The sequence below is a fragment of the Saccostrea cucullata genome, unplaced genomic scaffold, assembly GCF_032062105.1.
Source record: "Saccostrea cucullata isolate Sc308-1 unplaced genomic scaffold, CSIRO_AGI_Scuc_v1 ctg463, whole genome shotgun sequence".
NCBI classification, from domain to species: Eukaryota; Metazoa; Mollusca; class Bivalvia; order Ostreida; family Ostreidae; genus Saccostrea; species Saccostrea cuccullata.
In genome coordinates this window covers 9,992-27,712 of record NW_026925517.1, presented here as the reverse complement: position 1 = coordinate 27,712, position 17,721 = coordinate 9,992, and the positions used below count along the sequence as shown (strand labels likewise).

The following is a 17,721-nucleotide window of genomic DNA, read 5'->3' as shown; positions in this document are numbered from 1 at the left end:
TACAAAATGTTACAAAATGAAGAAAAAATGAGAAAAGAGGGAGAAACAGACAATAAGTAACATATTAAGGAGGACAGGTAGCGTCATAAATTTTTAGAATAAACATACATAATTTTTTTCAGAATTTGTTCGTTTTGAGTTGACATAAGTTCTGTAAATTTAATAATATTCGGTCTACTAGAATAATAATTACCTAGGTATTTTTTCCTTTCATTTTCCAAAGCTTTGCATTCTAGATTGTAATAAAATTCATCAGCAATTTGACCTTTGCTACAAAGTGTACAAAGTCTTTCAGAAAGTGGTATACCACACCACCTTCCAGTTTCTACTGGTAAATGATGGTTTGTGGTGCGAAATTTCAATAGACTTTTTCTAAATTTAGGGGATACTATTTACAAAGATAGTTTTCGAATCCAAAGTTTTGTTTAAAGATTCTGTAATTTTGTCCTTTTGAGGAATTATTTATATCACTGAACCAATTTTGAATAAATTGATCTTGTAGTGTTTGCTTACCAGTAGCACTTATCCATTCATAATTAATACAAACACCTTGTAGGTTCCATAAATTTGATAAGCCACACATGTTACAGATTTCCTTTATACAGTTTAACCAAGGATTTGTTAGATTTCCATCACAATAAAGTTTTAGTGTATATTTGTATAACACATTTACAATTTTATTTTGCAGGCCGGAAAAAAGTTTTGCCCAGTAAGAAATCATTCTACTGTATATTGAGATATAAAGAGGAAAACGACCTGTTTCACCATAAACCATATATGATGGCGTGGAACTTTTTAAATTAAATACATGCTTTAAGAATTTCAAATGTAAACGTTCAATAACATCTAGATTTTCATAACCCCATATTTCAGAGCCATATACTGACATATAAATTGATGTTACAGGAATGTCAATAGCACTGTTGAAAATAAGCATTTTTTAGTATTCCATGATTCATGGGGATTCGTATTTATTTCCAATTCACGTATTTGTTTTGTTTTAATTTTTTTAAAATCGATTGCCCATTTCATTCTTCCGGAAAATATATGAAATATTCAAGCAGATACTTCATAATGAACTCGCAAACTTGATGTACTGTAGATTTCCAAACACTAAAAAGATTTCCAGTCGTCCTTTATTGTGCTGAAGACGCCAACCAGTAGTCAGCAATCTTTTTCATAACACCGAACGCTCTAAAGTCTTAAGGACCGAGACCAAAGCATTATGCAACTTTAAACAATGATTTTACTCAATTTTTTTTTCGTGTGTAAACCTTTCCTAAAAGTTCGCTTTTATCCGTACCAAAAAATAAATGGATAGGATTTCTCCCTAGTTTCTTTGAGGAACATTCAAAAGTTATTTTTATACCGAAATAGTAAGAAAATAACCTTTCTATAAAAATCCACAGTTTTGAATCTGTGGATCTCCTTATTTTATATGAATATACAAGGATTTACTTAAAGTACATAAATCACGTCTGAACGCATAGCAAATTAACTTTTACTTACGTGTGTATATTTACTCATATGTAAATTTGCACACATAAGCAAATTTTCGTCGTATGAATGGGGTATAATTAGAGACATTATTTATCAAAAAAATAAACTTCGTAATAATAACATTAAGACATAGATCAACCTAGATGGTTAACTTTGATTTGGTGACTTTTTACAATAGTTTTCATATATGTGACTGAAAAAGAAATCTCTAGGGCAGAAATACAAAAATATGGGAAAAAAATGTAATAATTGTGCGCTATTCTAACAAATTCCCATAGGGTCCAATAGTAAAATTTGACAACTTTTGAGATGGCCCCATAAGAAATCGGGGTGGTAAACATTCGATTTTTTAATCTTAAAGTGTTATGGGTCAGAATAACCCTAAATGCCAATCAATCACACAGTAAACTTAACAATAATTTATTAACAGTAATATATATAAATCATAAAGTACAAACTTAGCAAGAATCTAAAAATACATACATCAGAGTGTCCGTAAAATTTGTGAAAATATATCTTTATATCTCAGTAGTGGCCCCATATTTATATAGTAAAAATCTAGGAAATTATTAAAACATGATATTACTGGAACAATCTGGTAAAAAATTTAAGAATGTTCTAGATCATTCGATTTTTTAATCTTATATATGCAATAAATATAAATATAACAGTAAAAATCAACTAACGAAAAATTATCAAAATCCCTGGGTAGAAATAATTATACTCGGCCTCGTTAAATCCAATGTATCCAAGTGAGCTTGAAATGAAAAATAGCACTTCTTTCATATTTGAATATCTTGCTAGAAAAAACGCTGTAATGGTAATGTAAAAAGAAAACTTGACATTAAACGTGATAAATTTAACTTTTCAATCCTCATCTTTCTTTACTAATGCACCATTATACCCTTATCACCTGCATACGAATTTATATCTCTCATAAGTTATTGACAAACAAGTTGCTGAAACAAGAATATATTATATCTCAAGTTTCAATATGTCATCATTTCTTATATTCTATGTTTGATACAATGCTCTCAGCGAATACAGTGTAGCATTGTGTTCCATAGGTATTCAAATAAATCGTTAGCCTGATATCTTACCAAGTAGTACTTGTTCACGAAAGTAAGACCATTTGTACGACCGGCTCAACAAAATATGACCTATCCACCGCCTGAATGACGTACACATAATGACAAAAGAAATTTTGTTTTTGAATGAAATTTACTCTTCTTTGTGATCTTAATTATTTCTATATAATATTTGAAAAAAATCAAATTATTCTGTTTTTTCTCCTCATCAAATTGACATATGTTATAAATGTTAACATGTACGTCATTTTGTAAAAATATTATAATAACGTCGTCAGACGTCATTGGTATAATTACAACACAAACGATGTTCAAGCAGGTATATCTTTGGAACTATTGCAAATAAAATGCGCAAATTTTCACTATGTACCCTAAATTTGATATAGATTTGAAATATGCAAAAAGCTTATTTCGAAAATTTTGTCATCAAGACCCCTTTTCACAAAGAACGGTATTCTAATGCAAATCCTAGTACTATGTATACCGACCTTAAGTTCAGTTAGTTCCTGTAAAAGTTTTATAAATGAATTGGTAACACTAAATTGTCATATATTTACAAGTATTTATTATTTAAATTTGAAATTGAATAAAATATTACCATTTCTTTCAAATTCAAAAATATTTTTTACTTAGCAAATTAAATGCCTTAAATATACGACATTTATAAAACGCTATGATTTCAAACAAAAAACGATATAGCATTCTTGTTTTGTAAAACAATCATTGAATTTTTAGCATACATAAGATGATAAGACAAACAAAATATTATAACCCGGATGTTTAATTTTTCTTATTTTTAATGAAGGATGATAACATCTATATCCTTCGCCGTAGCCCGGATCAGAGTCACAGCTCGAGATCTTACCACGGAAGTAACTGACTGATTGCCATCTTCTGTCGAGGAAAAAACGTGGAAAGATGTAGATGACATACTCACATACAGTTAATTAGTCCTGGTAATGAAAATTGAATAGGAGTCTTCTCGTGGAAAAGGAAGGCTTAAAAGTTGATTATTGGCGAATGTCACATATCAGTGTCAGAGGTAATGTATACTAGTATTTTAAGAATTAAATCTCATTTGGAACTTTGTAATGAAGAGCTGTTGAGTACCCGTGTGGTATATTAGGAACTTGGTCCCGGAACCAATGATAAGATACAAGGAGTGGACAGTCAAAACATGTATATTGAACTAGGGAATAGGATCTCAGTTTTGGTCCCAGTGCAAAACAATCTAATAGAACAGAAAGCCCGGAAACAATTCTGGATTTTATCGTTATTTTTGTAATGTTTAGTCTTTCCCTCGACTATGAAAAACCTTAAAAGTAAAATTGGCGCTCGATTTGAAAAAGTGATAAATAAATCTGTCGGTGTTTTGTCATTGGATATTTCTATATATCTTAATGTTTTTGTTTCCTAGAAAACTCGCAATAGGGAAAAAGTCATATTAATCACAAACCATTAACACAAAAACTGTGTTAAACCTAGTTCAAACAGAAACCATTTTAAACGTTGAAGATTGTTCTTGTTTTCTGTTGACAAAAATTCATCATTAAGGGGGCCGACTATAGTTTTCATTGCGCAATATTTCGCGCATCATAGTAAAATGAAGCGTATTTACTGTTAAATTGGAATTTTTTTCGCTTAATTATTAAAATTAAGCAAAATTAAGAAACTATAGGTATAAAAATGTAACAAAATTTGATATATCTGATTTTTTAACCGATTTTGCGATTGATAGGTAGGTTGACGTCGTTGCACTGTGTTTTTGACGTTATGATAATCTGAACCTCTTAAAGAAAGGGGTAATAAAAATATTATTAAAGAAAAAGTAATAAACATACGCTCTTGAAATTTAAAACATAGAAATTTGAGAATATCTCCAATATTTTTATTAATATGTTTTCAAGTGAATCTATTGTGTACGTCATATTTTGTAGTACACTACAAAAATAGTAAAATTTGCTATTTTTTGCATTTTGAGATGCCCCCCTGGTAACAAGACGGTAGAATTTTGTGTTTCTTACATATATTTTATAATATAGTATTACTCATCAAATATTACAGTTTGAACAAAATGTCTATTGTAGTATTTGTATAATTTACTTTAAAGTTCTAAAATTTGGCATTTTCCCATATAATCCTATAGTAAATGTTCCTGTATTTTGAGACGGTCCCTCAAAAATACCTGAACGGTAGATTTCCCCCAAACTTTGCATGTACACTGAAGATAATGTAAGTTATATGGTATAAAAATGAAGAGTTTCGCTATTGTAGTTTTGACACAATAAAAACTATAGTCGGCCCCCTTAAATAAGCACGGAGTTGTATATCTTGTATAATAGCTACTCTACATCAAGATCTATTGCGTAATATTTTGCACATTTCATTCTTTATTTCCCACTGTCGTTCGAGCTTCAGATAAAGAAACAAATTATTGTCAGAATTGCCATTAATATTTTCAGTCCTATGATCGATATCTTCCTCCGCCAGTTTGTCAATGCGCAATGATAAAGGTGTGATCAGACAAAGATTTGCCAGGATCTACGACTGTAATGCAACATTCATTTACTAAATGAGAAACTAAGCCTAACAACTGCGAGAAAACTGGCTTTGATCGGATGCTTATTTGAAGACATTGTTAAATAATACATTTGAGAATTCTCTAAATGTCTTGTATTATTAGTCTGACTGCGGCAGATTCTTGCTTGTGCAGAAACTCATTTTGTCACGAGTGGTCGATTTCATGCCATTAGCAAATGCCCAAATGAGTGAGGGGAAAACTTGTTAAATATATAGCCGTAAATTGCTCGGGAGATATCAGTAAATACGAGAAAAATTAACACTGATCTAAGTCGATTTTAACGGACAATCCTAAGTAGCTAATAATCACGACCAATTCTAAATTTACATCTTGTGTTTCTATTTAAACAATGTTTGTCTAAACTCCCGACTCTGGATAAATAAAATAAGTAAGTAGGTAGATATGGTTTTTAATTAGAAATATTCAACACGCATCCTGCATGTTCACAATTTAATGGAATTAAACGAAATAGATCGTGATTGGTTTCGGAATTAAACACAAGAAGAATAAACCGTACTTTAACCAGTAGGTCGAAAGAATGCAAATTTTTTTTTAAGCTGCCTTTCTTGTAGATAAATCTCTTACTTTACGTTATGTTGCGGGGAAATATAATAAGCTTATTGTAATATAAATACTATAAAATCAACAGCGGATTAATATCGCCTCAAATAAACGGAAGGACCTCTTATGCGACAAAGAGGCCTTAATTACCTTAGTGTTTCATTATTCAAGAGATGATATTGATAAAGGAATTTTGAAATAAGTATTGAACTGGGGGCCCCCTTGTAAACAATCTTCACCGGGACTCAAGTTCGTTCCCGTTGTGATCACAAATGACAGATCATAAATTGGTTCATTGGGGAATTTTAAATCAATGATTGAACCTTTGTCCCATCACCGTGTACATGTTTATTTTAAAAACAAGATTAATTATATCTTTGTTTAATTGGGTGAGGAGGTTGGTACTTTGTGCATCAGCTGCCTCGGTGGTGGCGGACAGACTGCTCTACAAAGCAGAGAGAGGTATGATTCAAAATGCAGTCACTGATCTGAATAATTTTTATCCCGACATTAATTTCTTTTAATCATTGCATTGATCTACTTTCTCATAGAACAACGGCTTTCAATCGTTTATAAAAATGCATTAAACATCGTTGTTTTCCTATCTGGCCTTTGAATCGTGATACGGAGTCTATTGCGTTACAATCCTGACAATATTGGAGCGCTTTGGGATACGGTGGAGTTACGGAGCATTCATTGTAGAACTCGGCTCTGCCTGTGTAAAGCTCCCCGGTAATTCCAGCTAAAACGAGACTCCAATCAGCTGACGATTGCCTATTGTCTTTGTAAGCTCGCTGTGTCTCTCTCTCTTCGCTGCTTTATGACTTCCGTAAGAGGAATTTGAAATGAATAATTTATAAAGCAGTGAAATGTTTCAGGAGAATTTATTTATAGATTTGTCATTTATATGCGTTTCCTTTCAAATCCTAAACATACATGGTTCCTCTGGAAACACGGATATATTTTTAACCAATTGTGTTAGACGATCTTTATTTTTAATTTCAGAGAACTCATAATTGCATTATTTTGTTCACCGACATTTGGCTGGACTGCCTCACGTATAGAAAAGATTCCACTGTATCATTTAACACCTTTAACCAAGATGGGGAAACAGAACAGTAAACTGAGACCGGAAGTACTGGCAGATCTAAACCTGAACACGAGCTTCAGCAAAGAAGAAATTCAGGAGTGGTATAAAGGCTTCATTAATGACTGTCCCGGCGGAAGTTTGAGCATAAACGAATTTAAAAACATATACTCTGAATTATTTCCTCTTGGAGACGCCTCTAAGTTTGCAGAACACGTGTTTAGAGCATTTGATGAGAATGGAGATGGAACACTAGATTTTCGGGAGTTTATGTGTGCGTTAAACGTATCCTCCCGAGGAACCCTAGAGCAGAAGATACACTTTGCATTCCGGATATACGATCTTGATGGCGATGGTTATATTTCAAAAGATGAAATGTGTGAAATCATCAAAGTAAGATTATCACTTCAAATATTTTACTACTTGCACTTTAATCAATATACTGTAAATTGTAACTATATGTTTCACTTGGAGATTGAGAAATCAACGTTGTTCAAATGGAAATAAATTAAAAGTATTCATCGAATAACACCATTCGCGCGTAAAACTGTTGATAATGGATGAAAGTGAGCTTATATGATTATTAAATATTCCCCCATTTATGAATATCTTGAATCTTGAAAGTTAATGACACGTATTCTTAATGCTATTACGCAATATCCGATAATCTCCGTATAACCTTTAAAATGCTTTAATTACCAGTTAAATAGTGACCTTGATAGCAAATTGAACCTATGAAATATATGGAGATAACGAACAGTATTCAAGCTAAAAACTCTATTAAGCAATACAAAAAGGAGCAGCGCAAACACGGACCTCCAACTGAAAACATCAGAGGTGTGATCAGGTGCCACGGAGGAGTGAGCATCCATTGGGGTAGTATTTTTGCTGTCTCATATCATTTTGGAGCCTTTGTTTGTATATTGAATTTGACATAGGAATATATCAAGTATCCAACCAATATATATAATATCTAAAGGGTGTGTGGCGGTCTTAACTGATCAGTAGGGCGCCTGAACCCACCTCTGGAATTTCCAAGGGTGTAGCTATAGCCAGCCAATGTTCTATAGCCAGTCACAGTTCTATAGCCAGCCAATGTTCTATAGCCAGTCACAGTTCTAAAGCCAGCCAATGTTCTATAGCCAGTCACAGTTCTATAGCCAGCCAATGTTCTATAGCCAGTCGCTGTTCTATAGCCAGCCCCTGTTCTATAGCCAATCACTGTTTTATAGCCAACCATTGTTCTATAGCCAGCCAATGTTCTATAGTCAGCCACTGTTCTATAGCCAGCCCCTGTTCACAGATGCTTTTATTTTTTAGATCGATCACCGTACCCTATCTTCACCTTTAGTTTAATCAGTCTTATTTTTCAAACAAAGGTTATAGGGACGAAAAGATGCATGGTTTTACAAGTGGTGTTATTTAATTAAATGTTATCGATCTTCATTACTCAACGAGAATTTAATCTCACCTTAATATGTCTCCTAACCTGACCTTTAACAGTCCCCCAGATACCTGTTTTTTCCCAGGTTCGCCAATCAATCCATCAATTGCTATAACCTTAGAGTATAAAAGTGCGATTCTCAATTTATAGACAGCGCTTTATAGACAATAATATTCCCCACAAAGAGAAAAAAGGGATAATTTACTCATGTGATTTGATTATAGAAATATGATAATGAGGCAGTTTTCACCTAGAGTCGGAATTTTTATGAAGGTATCAATAAAAGAGTAGCATTTCTAGTTAAGGCATTATTCAAATGCAGTACTAAATACCTTTTTCTATAAATTTACTACTAGCATTTAAAGTACTTAAAAGAGTCACTGATTAATTTTTGGTTCATATTTTTATGCATCATGTTATAGCCATATAATGATATATAAGGTTTATTTTATGTAACCCTAGCCATAAATTTTCGAATCAAACTTAGCATGACAATTCAAAATCGATTGTAATCTACGATTTTTAATTTAATTATAACTCTAACGGTAATTATCCCCAAATACATACATACATGTAGCACCCGCGTTATATACGTTTTCATCCAATCGAGCACATTAGCACCAGTCTAGGGTTCTACATGTTCTAGGTAGAAGTAAATAACAATATAATTTCTAGTCTATATTTGTTTTCTTATAGCATCGTATAAGTGACAAAATTTGTTTTTCTTTTACTGAGAGGCTTGACCCTAAATATTTTAGTTTGAATGGGTGTAGTTCCATTAAAGAAAAGAATTAGTTATGTAACATTCGTAGAAATGATGAATGGAATTACACTCTACTACATGTTTGAAAACAAAATTTGCGTATTAAAACACAATAATATAGTATACACTGTATACGAGTCAGTCATTGAATGTTCAAATGACTGTGGGTTTTTTTTTTAACAATTCAGGCAATATACAAAATGGTTGGACCAGCAATGAAAGAAGACGAACAGGAACAAACGCCAGAGGAGAGAACGGAAGTACTGTTTCGGAAGATGGATAAAAACATGGACCAGCTTCTGTCACTTCCGGAATTCATAGAGGGTGTCAAAGGGGATTCTACAATTGTAAAATTCCTACAGTGTGATATTTAAACCTACAAAATTACTATTTAGTTTTTTTTCATCTATCATGCATTAACTTCCTGTTGCTTGGTTAAACATTATTTTGCACACTATGTGATGTGTAATTGCATGTATCTTTTAATCACTCGGAAAAATTGTATTACAAAATCAAGGAGATATGTCCAATAAAATTAAAAATGCCTTCTCTTCTTCATTTTACAGATCCTGTACTATTAATATATATGTTTATTTACATAATTTAGTCAGAAGAAGGAAAGAAAAAAATTTATAAATCATACATATGTATAACGATTCGATTATTCCCTTTATGAAGACTGAGTAAATTATTTTATTTCTTTTGTGTTGAGTGTTTGGTTCAGTGAATTTCAGTAAAATGTAACGTATATTAATAACATTATAAGATATCGTTTGCTCAAATGAAACATGTATCTTAGATCATTGAATAAAATAAATAAAAAAAATATTATAAATACGTTGTATGGCACTGTAACAAGTTTTTTATTTAACAAAATAAAAGACAATTTCATACTTACTTACTTACTAACTTATGACTGCCACCCCTTTTGGGGCTTAGGCCTCTATCAATACTTTCTCTTTCCAGTCTTTGCCCAGGCTTTTGACGCCTGCCTCCAAATCTAACCGCCAGGTGTTCTTTGGCCTTTTCTACGCTTGCCTTGGGGGTTCCAGGATATGACTTGCCTTGTGATGTTATTGCAGGGCTTGCATAGCGTATGCCCTATCCACTTCCACCTTTTCTGCACTATATCTTCTTTAGGTGGCTTGGTTTGTTCTTTGTCACAAATCGATGTATCTAATTTTGTCTGGCCATCTAATCCGGAGACACGCTCGTCTCCAAAAAGAATTGTGTTGTGGTGACAGTCATCCTCCATGTCTCAGTACTAAAGAGGAGTACGTCACCCTTAACGTTGCTGGAATTCAGAGGCGTGTCCAGGACCAGAAATGTCGGGTTTCCCGTCTTAAATTGAATCTTGGACCTATCTCGTTTAGGTGACATCCAACTATTTAATGTTTAGAATAGAGAATTAAGCAATATATACACTTATATATTATATTAATACGGAATATAGTGATGGGAAAAAAAATAATACAAAAATCACTAAAAGGGTGATCAATACTAAGTACAAGGGATCATTACCACTTAATTTAAGGATACCATCTTGTCCATCTGAGTCGAATAGTTTTGAGGCGAGTGGACTCGAATTAAAGTTTATTTATTTACTTAAAATCATCTAAAATATATGGTACAACACGAGGACAATGAGAAATATTTACAGCGTATAAATTCAGGTCAGAAGTACAAGTTTATGTAAGTTTATTCACACTGACCTTTTATATACATAGGCGTCTTCATTTCTTTAAAATACTTTTACTTTCAACGATGGTAGATGTAAAATATCTGAAGTCTTACTAATAACTAGTACCTTCTTGGTGAAAGAAATCAAGCGGAAATAACATATATCAAATACCAAACATTATGGTCTTTAATGTTGACCATATCTTTAGAGAATAAGGGCAATTCCTCTAGCTTTATTTCAATGAAATGTGGATGTTTTTGTAATTTCTAGAAGAGAGGCAACATTGAATTGTCATAAAGCTACATTTTCCTCGTAGAACGATCACAGCTGGCTGCAGAGATTTTGTAAATTGGTTTCTGATTGTGACTGTGTTGTGAATAATTGATGCTTAAATAAGAAAAGTTCGAGACATACAATAGTTCCTTAAAATGCTTCAAGATTTCATTCTCTTAGCATCAAAAATCACACGAAATTTTTAAAGCATTTTTTGTTATTCTCAGCATAAAAATAGGCCCCCTGGAACCCTTTATCCTGTAGGCCACATACTACCCATCGTCTCAAGCCACGGTTCAGAGTCCGCATGTAGCTCTCTCCTACCCGCGGCTGCTTGATCACATAAACCGTCGTAATCTTGAATATTTACACCTCTATGCTGTGACGTCATGTTCAACCATTGACAATATATGTTTCTATCGCAATTGAAATCATCGACATCATCAGTAAACAAAAAATATTTTGTTAAGAGTGATTGGCTATTGAAAGGTCGCGACAAAGTTCATTTTCCGACTATGCTTTACCCGCATTGGTCAATATTTTAATGAAGTACGAAATATTCTCCTCTTATTCAACCACGGCCAGAATGGGAGAGGATCGTACATTTTGGCCGTGGTTTGCGACGATGAGAGACACCCTTCCTCATCATAACTATCTGCTTAGTTCATCTGTTACTATCCTGGAGCAGAGAAGAATGATTAAATGCTTTTCTCCTATATAAACATTAGAGCCCCACCCTTTTGGCCTAATCACCCGAACCCCTGGTCCTAGAGTCCATGAAATTCACAATTTTCAGCATATTTAATACCCTTCTTCATTATAATATGAACTAAGTTCATCGGCTCAATACCAAAGGGTAGAGAAAAAGAGTTTCAAGGAATAATTGCATTTTACACTTTATGATCATTAGATTATAAAGGACATAAAATTCGCAGCTTTGGAAGAGGCATGCTTCCACATCATAAATATGCATTGATATTGTTTATTTAAGGGGAAGAAGGATCTTTAGCTGAATCTTACATTTATTCAATGAATTGATATACAATGATTTGTCTTCTTTTTTGTGTGTGTGCCAGAACACTTGACAAGGAGCATACGGGAGGGGTTGCTCACTCCTCCATGGTACCTGATCCCACCTCTGATGTTTAAGAGAACCGTGTTTGCTTTGTTCCTGATTTGTATTACTTGAATAGCTTTATGAACTTGAATACTGTTCATTATCTTCAAATGTTTTGTACCGCTTCCTGAATCCACCGAACCCTTTAAAATTCTCTTTTACAGAAGATGTAGTAATATTTTTTGGAAAATGAAGAAGCCTGGAAGAGCATTTGCTGGACCATGTATATTTGTACGGATTTCAATGCTAAATTTAGGTTATCAAAGACAAAACTTACCTACTAGGGTGCAATATCAAATTCAACATAAGAACACATATTTCAAATTTTTATAATGGTTTATTGGCGGTTATGGCCACGGCTGCACTCATATTTACTGCAAGTATAAGAACGGAAACAGTTCCAAAGGGAACCCTGGGAACAGATGAATTAATGATCAAGTTCTTTAATGCTTTTGAATAAATTTAATTGAAAAGTAGGTTAAATGATAATGTAGGTAGCCCTTTTATGCTTGCATCAACTGTTTAAAAGAATCTTCTATAAATTGTGACTTATCTATAAAATATCACATTACACCAATTTTTCATCTCTTGAAAGTGATGCAGGGCATCACTCAGTTAAAAGAAAAAAATCATAGTACTATCAGGTTAACCGAAAATGATGCAAACCCTCGAGCTGTGTTCCCCAGACTGAAACACAGACAAGGAACGATAATCCAAGCAAGCGAACTTCAAATCAAGTCAAGTGAACTATAGATTAGAAGGAAAACGCGGACGTATATTTATCAATGACCTACCTAACCCATAATCTTCAATCCTTACAAAAAGGAAACACTTTAGTTTACTGTGCTATATTTTCAGGTTATGAGAAAAAAGTTGTAATTGATTTTTTTTTATTAAAAATCTTTTCCTTCAAAAACAATTTCTAAACATGAATTCAATACACATTTCAATAGCAAATACGCAATTGCATTTAATGAATATTCCCTGTATTGGTGTTAAGTGCTGATTCAGAATGCGTTACATATGAAAAAGGGTATTTCTTATGTACTCTGTCCCTTTGAAACCTTTTAATAGTCTTCTCTGAAAAGGTCGAGGAAAGTCCATTTTTTTGATTCCTCGACACCAGAATATAGGCTCGGATATGTGATTATGGATATTGTAAATCATAGCCTTTTTAACCCCCACGTTTCACTGAAGAAAATGCAGCTAACACGATCCGTCTTTTCCTTAAAATTCAATATGCCAATTAAGGAATTGACGCGGTTAATATAAGTAATATTCTTCATCACAAAAGGGTCCAGTCTTGTATTCCACAATATTTCAAGCTAAAAACTACATCTTTTATTTCCTACAAAGATACATCGACCATTGCTTCCAAACTTTTCAATTACAAGAAACCTTTGCATGGCTTGGATATTGAGTATCTGAAACATTATCCTTCACCGTGTTCATTTTCTTCTTCACCCTATAACTATAGTCCTGCTGGACACGTTATTACAGGTGACATAAATATATTAATAATGAGGACCTTAGATCACTTATTTTAAAAGGCCGTAAATATAGGGAACCCCGATCCTTCAACTGGCGTCGGATTTTCATAAATATTATAGATTCTGTTGAAGTTTACGCCAGTCGATAGGCCAGATATAAAAAAGAAGACGTTGACACTTTGTCAGAATGGATTAAATGTATCAGATTCATTTTACAATCACGTACTGTTCCCTGCTGACAAAGCAGGTAACAACATTGTCTTCGTTTGTAAGGCTCATTAATAAATTGCAGTTAAGAAGAAGCTGGATTTCATTCTGCAAGTGGTAATCCAACTTATACTCATAGTTCCCTTTCTAAGGAGTAAATTCTTCAAAATCATATGTCAGTTTTGAATACTTTTAATATTCCAAAAGAAACAAAATTAATTTGAACTACCATATATACGTACTGGATTCCGAAACTTCATAAGAATCCTTACAAAGATACATAGCGGGTTCCAGTAAATATTCAACCAAGTCTCTTCTTTACTCCTCACTAATATATTAACAGTATTGAAGGAGAAACTTCAAGAGCACACTGCAGAAATATATTCAAGAAGTGGTGTAAATCAGATATGGATACTTAAAAATTCCAAGGAACATTGGACAAATTGAGATCACAAGACTTCAACAAAATCAACAGCTTAAAAACTTACGACTTTCAACTTTATACACAACCATTCCCGACGATAAATTAAAGTCTAGGCTTTTTGAAATCAATTGACAGCTGCTTTTCAATAAAAATGAAACTCGTAAATTTACTTACCTTGTCATTGGTTATTTGCAAAATTATTTTGTTAAAAAACATTCTGATTGTACACAATAGTACTCTGAAGTTGACATCGGAAAGATGCTTGGGTTTCCGATTGACAATATCTATGTCATTTTTGGAGACCAGGTCTTCCAACAATCTTTTGGAATTCCTCTGGGTTCCAATTGCGCCCCGTTATTAGCAGACCAATTTTTTTTATTCATATGAAGCAGAATTTGTGCAAAATCTTATGCATGAAAAGAAGAAAACACTTGCTGTTGCCTTCAACTCGACATTTAGATATATCGACAACTTATTGTCAATTAACAATGGTAATTTTCCATTCTTATGTCGATACGATCCCGTTGAGCTTGAGAGAAAAGATACCACAGAGTCTGACACATCTGTTTTATATTTGGATATTTTACTTGAAAAAGACGTTAATGGTAATCTAACAACGAAGTTCTATGATAAATGTGATGACTTTAACTTTTCTATCGTCAACTTCCCTTACTTATGCAGCAATATACCTTTATCACCTACATACCTTCTCAGTTGATTCGATACGCAAGAGCATGCTCTACGTATGAACAATTTCTAAAACGAGGTAAATTATTGACAAACATGTTGATGAGACAAGGATTTCAGCAGTCTCGTTTAAAGTCATCATTTCGTAAGTTCTATGGTCGATACAATGACCTTGTCAGCAAATACAATATATCATTGACTCAAAATGCTGACGGATTTTTCCTTCATTCCCCAATCATGACAAGGGGGGTTTGACCGATAGGCAGGGGATGCTTACTTCTCCATGGCACATGGTCCCACCTCTGATGTTTTGGATGTCCATGTTTGCTCAGCTCCTATTTTGTATTCTTTTATGGATTATAAAACTTGAATATTATTCGTTATCTCCATATGTTTCATATACCTAACATTAAAATTCATTATAAAATTAAGAATTTGTGAAAAATAATAGAAGTATTGATTTTTTTTCTTTAGTCTACGTAGGGAGTGATCGAGAATTGCATTAGACATTGAAGTTATACAGGTTTTTTTTTTATATTTCCAAGAAAAAAAACTTTCTTTACTAGGTCTGCAGGGGATGCTCATTCCTCAATGGCATCTGATCCTACCTTTGATATTTTGATGTTCCGTGTTTTCTCAACTCCTTTTTTGTTCATCTCCACATTTTTCATTACACCACTTCTGAAAGTTCTGCTTTACAGCACATTAATTACAAGTCTTGTGAGGAGTGAAGATAGGGGCCTGGAAAGCTTCGCTGGACTTGTCAATGTATATAGTAGGGATTTCAAGCTTGAATTAAAGTTATTTCGTTCATTTCATGTAAGTTGTCCTTTTTTGCTTGTCACAGCTGTTTAATAGAAACTGCTATACACTTTGTTATTCTATTAAACATCAATCTACACCAATAGCTTATATTGAATAATAAGGTTTAAAGTGAAAAATAACAATGCAGTCAGAAAACACATTATTTTGCGTAACGCTTAATAATTTCTTGGCATTATTTTTTTCTCTAAATGGAGGAAAAAAATAAAGAAATCAATCTTGATTACGAAGCATAAAAACAAACGTCAAAAATATTTGAATGAAGTTATTCAAAAAAAACCCAGCAATAGGAGGCATTGCATCATCCAATTTAGTCTTGCTGGAAATCATTGAGAAATGTTGTTTTTAATCAGCAAGAGGTTCTGAATAATCAACCTCAAAAGGAGTATGTACTTTAAATGTAGGATTGTTCGTTGACATTAATTAAAACAACATAGAAACTGTTCAAAATACTCTAGACTAGTATTTCCCCCGCCCCTTTATTACAATGCTATTTCCTGTTTCTAGTTGCAATCTGTTAATAATTTATATGGCATGTTTTTTTTTCTCTTAGACTTTATTATTGCTACGTGTATATACAGAATGCTAATAATAATTCCCTAGAATATCATTTAAGATAGATCCGAAAAGATAATGCATTCCTTATCCAACCTGTTCTTTCCTTATAATTCCATTTTATGTAATTAAAGTCAAAAATATAAAAATGCACAACATTGATGTTATTTATGGTTTGATAGGTTTTTTTATTTTAATGTCTCTACTAATTTTCATTTTAATAACTGAACTGATCAAAATATATTCCGAGTTTCACATGATCAGACATAATATTTGTGTTCAACCCTTAAGGTTCATATTTTTCCTCAAGCAATTTAAATTATCCCACTGTGGGAATTTCTCAATTCTTAGATACGATTTTAAACTTGGACACAGTTCATTTCGCCCACGAGATCGCAATTGGACCACGAAACTGTTCCCTTTTTATTTTAAGAAAATCCCCAGTTGCTTAAATAATTTAAAAGCAATCACAGTTCACTTATTATAATCTAATTGTGTATGATGATTTTCGAACAGCATGCGTGGTTCGTGGTCATCTTCCTCTTCTTCTGGAAGTTAATTCCAAGATTAAGGTTATCACCGGCTATGCCAATTAAATGTGTCCAATATATGTGTCAGATATATATTTATCGCACTATCTTGCTGTGGCCTTATATTCATTCTATCAACGACATTTTATTTATGGACAAGTCTCATTTACTTTCCTACGTTTGGTTGATATATCCTTTTTAAACTCGAAATAAAAGACATCAAAGATGTGTATAATGATTGACTTCATTAAAAAAAGAATCATAAAAATATAGTCCATTGTACAAAGATCGAAGATCAAGGTTAACGTATTTCACGAAAATACTTGTAACGTTCCTTTTTGAATTATGTAGTAACTGCAATTGGTAGACCATACATGTCCATCCAAAATTAATGAACTTTGATTTTATGATATCGTCAGTGAAAGCTAAAATGATCATGGTAGAAATATATTTCGGTTTATAATGTTAATAAATATAATGTTTTTCCCCATTATTTCCCGATCATGACAAGGGGCACACGACGGGTGTGTACGGTCGGCATGGGATACTCACTCCTCCATGGCACCTTATCCCGCCTGTAATGTTTTGAAGGTCCGCGTTTGCTCCGCTTCTATTTTGTAATATTATACTCATGTAAATTAGTTGAATCTGATTGGTCGAGAAACATTTGTTAAAAAACACTATTACCCGCTGAATAATGAAGCCACGCCCTCCAGCGTAGCAACAGTCAACAGTGCTTGACGACGGGTGATATTCCAAAAAATAGCGACTGCGCAGAATTTATGCGCGTACGGTTCACTGTTATATGTATTTGTATAAAACATTCAGTATAATATAATAAATATCGCATGTAGTTAAGTGTAACATTGCAATTTTTCACCCCTCGAAAACCATTGTCAATCTCGGCTGCG

At 33.1% G+C, this 17,721-nt stretch overlaps 1 protein-coding gene across 1 annotated transcript; it reads left to right on the top strand.

Moving 5' to 3' along the window:
* Window positions 1-3,536: 3,536 nt before the first annotated feature.
* On the top strand, window positions 3,537-9,724 carry LOC134269065 (neurocalcin homolog). Its single transcript, XM_062751283.1, has 3 exons — window positions 3,537-3,630; window positions 6,736-7,210; window positions 9,213-9,724. Exons 2-3 carry the CDS (start codon window positions 6,833-6,835, stop codon window positions 9,396-9,398), a joined length of 564 nt encoding a protein of 187 aa, XP_062607267.1. The 5' UTR covers window positions 3,537-3,630; window positions 6,736-6,832; the 3' UTR covers window positions 9,399-9,724.
* Window positions 9,725-17,721: the final 7,997 nt, after the last annotated feature.

Bases quoted from the DNA above. Each gene is read 5' to 3' on its own strand.
- LOC134269065 (XM_062751283.1), top strand. From the start codon at position 6,833: ATGGGGAAACAGAACAGTAAACTGAGACCGGAAGTACTGGCAGATCTA. The intron at 7,211-9,212 runs GTAAGATTATCA...TTAACAATTCAG, and splicing joins AAATGTGTGAAATCATCAAA to GCAATATACAAAATGGTTGG.